At 42.8% G+C, this 8,552-nt stretch overlaps 1 protein-coding gene across 1 annotated transcript; it reads right to left on the bottom strand.

The window, feature by feature from the left end:
* Positions 1-4,791: 4,791 nt before the first annotated feature.
* Positions 4,792-6,007, bottom strand: LOC115931245 (histone H3.X). The gene is made up of 2 exons (XM_063700837.1): positions 5,774-6,007; positions 4,792-5,681 (listed from the first exon to the last, which is right to left on the bottom strand). The coding sequence occupies exon 2, from the start codon at positions 5,592-5,594 to the stop codon at positions 5,151-5,153; it is 444 nt and encodes a 147-aa protein (XP_063556907.1). The 5' UTR covers positions 5,595-5,681; positions 5,774-6,007; the 3' UTR covers positions 4,792-5,150.
* Between the last annotated feature and the right edge of the window lie 2,545 nt (positions 6,008-8,552).

Below are 8,552 nucleotides of genomic sequence, written 5' to 3' on the forward strand. Positions count from 1 at the left end.
CCATCCTGGAGGTCCCTCGTGTGACTCTGAGCAGGAGGCAGTCACTTGGCCTAGCAGAACTTCTGACCGGTGAGCTGGTGTTTGTTTTAAATATCTAAAATTGGTGAGAATTTATTCTGCATTGATCTAAAACTAATATACTCTCCATCCACAAGTTTCTTCACATTGTGGAAATGAGAACATTCAGTGTGTGCGTTTGTGTGTGGGAAGGGGAGGCAGGGAGCTGTGTCCAGTTATGGTTAAACTGGCTCAGCAGAAACACAGCAGCTAAACTCTTTGAAAGGTTCTCATTGCAGATCCATAATCAAACCACCCCAGCCAGAACTTCTGCCTGTACAGCTGCTGTCACGGAGCAGACTTGAATCTCACCCATGGAGACAGGCAGGCAAACAGGTGTGTCTGCTGAGATGCTCGCCATGCCCTGAGGTCTGAAGGGTAGCAGTAAGGATGGAATCCCTGAGGACCTACATGGGAACTTGGAAGAACCCAGGGATCAGGAAGGTGAGCTCAGGAGTGAGGATGTCATGGACCTCACAGAAGGTGACACTGAGGCCTCAGCCTCAGCTCCTCCTGCGGCCAAAAGACGGAAAACACATACAAAAGGCAAGAAAGAGAGGAAGCCCACCGTGGATGCAGAGGAGGCTCAGAGGATGACAACCCTGCTTTCTGCCATTTCTGAGGAGCAGCTGTCCCGCTACGAAGTGTGTCGCCGGTCAGCTTTCCCAAGAGCACGCATTGCGGGTCTGATGCGGGCTATCACTGGCAGTTCGGTGTCTGAGAAACCGCTATTGCTATGGCTGGAATAGCCAAGGTCTTTGTTGGAGAGGTCGTGGAAGAGGCCCTGGATTTGTGTGAGATGTGGGGAGAGACGCCCCCGCTGCAGCCCAAGCATTTAAGGGAGGCCGTTCGCAGGTTAAAGCCCAAGGGCCTCTTCCCCAACAGCAACTGCAAAAGAATCATGTTCTAGGCCCAAGGCCAGAGGGCAGGGTCTGCGTGTGCAGGAATAAGTACCGCGTTCATCTTCCAATGACAGGACTGTGTTTGCTGGAGCTTCTGCATCTCAGTCTACCCTGGATTTACCCACGATCTTAGTGTCTTAAAATGTGAAGCTGCCCTTACCTGGATGAAGACAGCAGATTGTATCATAGGAGCCTTGGCTAAATGTTTGGGCATTTTAATGGGATGTTGAGGCATTTTTCTATGTCTTTCTAGTTGGAAGAGTACAGGTGCCTGGGCCTAGAGCATCCTGTGGACAGGTAGCTGCATTCAGGGAGGGAAGCCCTTCCCAGGAGGTTTGTATAGTTTCATGCTGAAGCCTGGGTTTGCTGTGTCTTAGCTTATATGCTTATGTCTGGGTTTCAGTAATTGAAGCTTCCAGAAATCTTTCCCGATTGTTGTTGTTCTGTATATTTTCAATGCTCATATGTACTTTTGTGAGTCATCATGAAAAGGGTTAAACTGTTAAACTGTTTTCCAAACCCTGCAGAAATAAAAATAAAATCACAAAGCATTTTTTTCTCTACGTTGACTCTTCTATTCCTGCCTACTGTGCTTTATGTGAGCAAGTGACCCCTTACTTTATCATAATGCAATATAGTATAGATGCATCATGTAAGACTAGAGAGAAACCAATTCCAAAACCACCTTTCCTCAAGCCACCTTTTGTAATGATCATATATGCAGTTTAAAAGGCACAGAGAGAGTCTATTCATACTTCACATTTGCTACACATGGTGATATTACCAGTGCTTCCAGATACACTGAAATTTAGTTCCAAACATTGCTTTAGAGTATTCTTGATTTTATTCATTCTACCGATGATCCACTCAGAAAATGAAACCTTAGTACAGAGACATCGGAGAAGTTATTAACATATCGTATCAAGTAGGTTCATCACGAGTTACAAAGTTATTCCATACTCTACTTATACATAGTCTGCTTTACCTTTATGATGGAAAAGAGTAATTTTTCATTATAGAATAAAGACCTGGAATCACGGAATCACTGTGGACCTTCCCAGCACAGCTCACCAATATCCACGGTGCTATTTCAGTCTGTTTACCTTTGCCATGTGCCCCCTGAATCACAGAGTATAAGCAAAACTATCTAAAAGACCCCATAGTTCAGCTCTAGTATTGAATGGAGAATAACATGTGCTCTTTCTTCCTGAAGCCAAATATACCCCCCAAAAATATAGTTGTATTTCCTCATACACTCAGCTTTTGCTCTTAAAATAGGACTTATTGTACATAGAATCTGTCTTTGGGTATTGCACAAATTTCTAAACTTTACCGAGTATGGGAAATTGTGTTTCACACCTCCATATTCTGACATTGTTTAGCTTTCCTTTTATTTTACCAACTTGTGTGTAAAGGCATCTAACAAGTTAGACCAGTGTGTCTTAGAGAGACACAAGCAGGGCACAGGTTTTCGGAAGAACTGATGGAGATGGGAGGGCTTTCTCAGGAATTAAAGTGCTTGAGCAACCAGAAGAGGTATAATCCAAGAGACTCATTATCTCCCAGTCTTTAGATTGCTCTCATCTCATTCCCTTCCCATGGCATTGAGGAGTCTTGGGAGCTGTGTTCTGGCATATGTGGCAGGCCTAGCAGTCTCTTAACACTAGAGTAAAGAAAACCTGGCCCAAGTAGCCTGAAGTGGGGATGAGCCACTGCAGGGAGCAGTGACAGTGGTGATTGGACACACAAGCTTAGAATGTTCTTCCGGCCCCCCATAGAACTCAATGCTTTGAGTGGGTCTGAGTAAAGCTGAACTGCTGAAGACAGAAACAAGTTCCCATCAAGATCTCAGAGGTCAGCTCAGGAGCAGGAACACAGCGCTGTTTCTCAAAGAGGAAAAATGGATTAGCTGGGAAGGCTCAGTGTCCCTACACATTCAAAATCTTCTCACTATGTAATATCATATAGCCACAGCTCTCGAGAAAGGAATCTGTAGAAAGTGGTATCTTTCCAGGAGAAATTTTTGATAGCTTTCATGGCTGGTTGTATTACATGTTAATGACAATAAAGTTTTTTCTGGAGCTTCATCGCTATTCTTAAAGTCTATCTGATAATGTGCCTTTGGAGACTGCCTAGAAAAATGTGGTGTCTGGTAAGGTGGTGATGAAATTTCTAACAAGTAAAGTGACTGTACTTGACTATTTTCAAAAATTCAATATTTTGGGATAAGCTTAACATCCTCACTGCCTGCCTTTGCCCCCACAAAAGTACTTAGCATATGCCCAAATAAAGTTTAAGCGATCTATCTCCACTATTCTCAAGCACATAATATCTAGGGTTTAGTCTTTAAAAGTACAAAGCAAAAAGTTTAAAAGTATAACTCACAAAAAGTTTAAAAGTATAACTCACAAAAAGTTGTACCCAGACTAAAAAAGCTGAAATGATAAATTGATGGGTTTGTGTTTTCTACGGAAGAGAGTACAACACAGAGTGCTAACATACATATATAGGGGAGAAGAGGGCAGGGCTCTTATAAAAGGAATGCAGTCAAATCTTTTCTAATAGTTTCTGAAGTAACATGCATATTAGAGAGACAATTCATGAGATTTTAAAGTGCCTTGTCTAGGAATATCAAGACATAGCTAGCATTTTGTAAAAAATATTTTTTTAAATGAATGTATTAATGAGATAGACAAGGTGTTTCTTTTTTTCTAATTACTTAGATTTCCTTCATCACACATTCAAGGGAACATACTAATGTTGGGTAAAATGGTGTTTGTCAAATTCTACTTCTCACTTTCACCTACCATGCCATGTTCAACTATTGTACTTGTAAGTATTGAAAATTCAAGTATTGTTCATTTTAACATACTTTCACCAAAGTAGTATTTTTTATGAGAATGCCATAATCTCATCAGTAAGCCCTTTTTAAAAATCCAACAGAAAATATAAACTAGTAGCTGATTATGATGTGAAAAGAAACCCAGAAATAATCCTAAGGCAGAGCAACTTCAGGCTTCAGTGTGAAACCATCACAGTCTCTTGGGAGGTGTTTCTCTCTCAAAGCAGCTGTGTGATCGAAAGGTGCTCAGGGACCGTGCACTTTTCTTTTTCCAACTAGGAAGATGTAGAAAAATGACTCAATTCGCCCAAGGAGAGACACATATTTAGTCAAAGTGATTATGAGAAAGGCTGCCTCCATGATCTAGGTGAGACCATGTCAGAGTTTGAGAAAGATGTTAAAATCGAGGATGAGTCCAGGGTAGACTGAGATACCGAAGCTCTAGCACACAGAGTCTTCTGTCATGAGAAAATGGAGCCAGTACTTCTTCCCTCAGGAACAGGATTTCTTTTCTAGTCTGGGGCTGGAAATCACATAATGTACTTGATAAAAAATGTGGCTCTTAAACTTGCATGTGCAGGCAGGCTTTCTCAGGGGCATCTCTTTTTCAAACCTCACACATGTCCAGGGCCTGTTCTACAACCTGCCTGACCAAGGCCTTGACCATTCCAGCCGTGACAATGATCACACTCCGGGATATAGACCACCAGGGATGGACTGCATCAGACTCCCAATGCGTGCCTCTCACTCCCTTCAACACACAGATATACCGCATTGGATTTTACCCACACAGCTTCCACAATGTGCAGTAACTTGTAAATAGAAAAGTCTATTCACATTTTAGAAAATAAAGTTTAATGTATTTTCATAGCTAACTCGGAGAAAGAGCACAGGAGAAAGGAAACACTGAAAACATCTAGTCGGATACATAAAACCTCCAAGTATACCTGGGATCTATTGTTTCAAAAAATGCAATAAACACCGTTTCGCTCTCATTGATAAGAAATTTATTTTGTTTACAGAACATGTATGCAGACATAGTAAAGAAAACAGAAAACGATTTCTTTATAATTTTACAGAGTTGAACTGAAACTCGCTCATAGAGACATTTCCACTTGACACTGGTGCCTCGGGAGCCTCATAGCAGATGAGACGTTTACTAACAAGCACACACAAACACAACCGCCACCTGATTTCTGCCTGCCTTTCCACTGGCAGTCCTATGCTTAGCTACCTTTGGACCCCCGGAGGGAAAAGAAACCAAAACAGAAGAAAATTTCTCACATCAGGACTACCAGTTACAGGGCGAAGAGAAAAAAGAAAACACAAGCAAACAGAAAAGAAGTCCTCTAGAGTGCAAGGTTTCCCAGGAGCGTGGGCTCTCCGGCACCCTCTCCACGGAGGCGGCGGGCCAGCTGCATGTCTCGGGGCATAATTGTGACGCGCCTGGCGTGGATGGCACACAGGTTGGTGTCTTCGAAGAGTTGCACCAGGTAGGCCTCGCTGGCCTCCTGCAGGGCGCCAATGGCCGCGCTCTGGAAGCGCAGGTCCGGCCTGATGGCCTGGGCGATCTCGCGCACCAGGCGCTGGAAGGGCAGCTTGCGCAGGAGCAGCTGCGTGGACTTCTGGTACTTTCTGATTTCCCGCAGCGCCAGGGTGCCAGGCTTGTAGCGGTGAGGCTTCTTGATCCCTCCTGTAGGCGGCGCCCTTTTTCTGGCGGCTTTGGTGGCCAGGGGCTTCCTGGGGGCCTGCCAGGCGGTGGCTTTGCGGGCGGTCTGCTTGGTGCGTGCCATGTTGTGGGGCCTTGTGCTCTCTCCTCTCTGAGGCTGAGCCTGGCCTGCTGCAGGCAGTACTGGCGTCAGAAAACAAGGGCAGTGGTGCTGTGGACAGGATTCAGAGAGCCTGTGAGTTGAGATCCATGCGCATGACTCTCCCACACAGGTAACCCCTGCCAACCCAGCCCCACACTTACTAGCTCTCAGGTCTATGGGTCGGAGGCCGCGCTGCTTAGTCTTCCCGGAGGGTCCTGGGTTTCCTTGGTCTACCCAGCAGCAGCCAGGAATCTCCCTCGCAGGCAGTCTCTTTCTGACTGGAGATCTCTGTGGTCTCAGTAAAGCCCTGCCTCTTATAAGGAGCTCAGATGATTGCATTAGACCCACCCAGCTCCCTTCCATTGTACTCACTGCTTCACTAGACTCTCAACCTCGTCAGCGCTGTGAAAACCCAATCGAGTCCCCGGGTTCTGCACACACCCCAGAGAGGGAGGAACCTCTGCCGTGTGCATCATGGGAGGGATGGTAGGTGCGAGTTAGATAAAATTCTGGGTGCCAAGGAGATTCTGAAAGTTTACACATCATGACCATCATGGAAGTCATTACAATGAAAAAGACATTTGAATAAAATTGCATGTTACACGACATCGGTGACTGCTGCAAAACACCAAGGGTGTGATCGTGACGTGTCTCTCAGGTTCCCTGAGGATGAGGTGAAACGGGGAGGGAAAGATGGAACACCTAAATGGTCACTCCTCTAACAGAGATGCCCCTGGGGGCATTTTTCTCCCCCAAAGTGACATTCATGGGAATCTGCGGGTAGCCTTCAGGCAAAGCTGTGGCTTTTTGATCAAATGGTCCTATGTGCCTGTCACTGAGGCTCTCTGGCTCTTTTTTTTTTTTAACCTTGGTACCAGTAACAGTATATTGTTAACTATAGTCACCACGTTGTACAATAATTCTTGAGCTTGTTCCCCCATGTAACTGACGTGTTGTGTGTTTTGACCAACATCTCCTCAAATTCCCCATCCCCAGCCACCACAGCCCCAGACAACCATCTTTCTTATTTTTTTGCATCTATCAGATTAACTCTGTGAGATTCCAGGTATCATGGAGACCATGTAGTGTTTGTATTCTTATGCCTGGCTTATTTCACTTAGCATGATGTTCTCCAAGTGCACCCATGTGTACACAAAGGACAAGATTTCCTTCTTTAAGGCTGCATAGTATTCCCTTGTGTATGTATATCGGATTTTCCTCATCCTGTTATCTGTTTTTGGACATTTAGGTGGATTCTCTATCTTCGGTCTTGTAAATAGCGCTGCAATGAACATGGGAGTATAGATATCTCTTCAATAGACTGATTTCATTTCCTTTTCATATACACTTCCCAGTGTGGGATTGCTGGATCATATGGTAGCTGTATTTATGTAGTTTTTGGAGGAAGTTCCATACTGTTTTCTAGAATGGCTCCCTAGTTTACACATTCCCAGGAATAATGCAAGGGTTCCCTTTCCTCCACATCCTCATCAGCAAGTGTTGTCCTTTGATGTTTTGATCACAGCCATTCTAAAGAGTGTGAGGTGATGTCTTCTTTTAGATTTTATATGCATTTCTCTGAAGATTGGTGACGTCGAGTATATATATATGCCTGCTGGTCACTTGTATATCTTCTCTCCCGAGATGTCTATTATTTAGGTCCTTTGCCCAGTTTTAAAACTGTGTTGTTTCTTGCTGTTGAGTCCTTTGAGTTCATGGTATATTTTGAACAGTAACTAATGAATCTCTTATTAGATATAGTGTTTGCAAGTATTTTTCTCATGATGATTTTTGTCTCTTCATGGTGTTAATTATTTCTTTTACTGTGTAGAATTGTTTTGTTTCATTTGGATGCAATCCATTTGTCTACTTTCCCTTGTGCTGCTTATGCGTTTGGGACATATTTCAAAAATTATTGGCGTAACCAATGTCAATGAGGATGTCCCCTGTTTTCTTCTAGTAGGTTCACAGTTTAAAGTTTTGACTATATTTTGGGTGATTCTTGTGTATGGTAAGAGATTAGGGCCCAATTTCATTTTACTGCCGGTAGATACCCAGTTTCCTATCACCACTGATGGAAGAGACTGTCCTTTTGTCATTGTGTGTTGTTGGCGCATTTGTAAAAATGTAATTGGCTGTACACATTTCGAGTGATTTCTGGGCTCTCTGCTCTGTTCCATTGGCTTTGATTTCTGTTTCGATGCCATTCTTATGCCATTTTTGTTTCTACCGCTTGATAGAATACTTTGAAGCAAGGAAGGCATGGATTTTTTAATTTTCTCTATGGTTTGCCCTATGACAGCACCACTCAGGCAGATGTCAAAGAGATATAGATTCTTTACTTTTTCAGTTTTTTACTGATTGTTAAGACAGAGGAATGACATGGAATCTTTTTTATGGGCCATCCTGAAAACTGGAACTCCATTTTATTGTTGCTATATGTTTATTAGAGTTTATCTTATTTTGAAGATATTTGATCAATTACTTGTTCATATAATGACAAGTAGGGTTCAATTGTACAAAATATCCAATGGTCAAATCCTACAGAGAGAGAAAATTTTGTTTTTAATTTCTGTATTTCTTATATAATCATTTGAAAAATAAAGTAAAAAGAGAATATTATCTAGAATAAAATATATTATTATTGTATGCATTTCTGTTTTAGAGAAGGACAAAACAGAGATCAATATGTTATTTCAGTCATAAACAAAGGTTACTTTGGGACCAGTTCTTTGGAGGTGAAGGCGTGGAAATGAATGCAGAGGTTAGACAGGGTTTCTGGGGTCTTTGTTTCTCTGTCTAGTTTTCCATGTGGCTCCTAGAGTGTGTTACTGTTCCAGCATCCTCAAAGATCGCTCTCTGACATGAAACAATTTTGGCCAGAACGTGAAAAAAATCATTGTAGAGGAAATTCTGGTATTTAATTTAATTTTTATTTTT

The sequence above is a fragment of the Gorilla gorilla genome, chromosome 19 (assembly GCF_029281585.2).
Source record: "Gorilla gorilla gorilla isolate KB3781 chromosome 19, NHGRI_mGorGor1-v2.1_pri, whole genome shotgun sequence".
In the NCBI taxonomy this organism is placed as follows: Eukaryota; Metazoa; Chordata; class Mammalia; order Primates; family Hominidae; genus Gorilla; species Gorilla gorilla.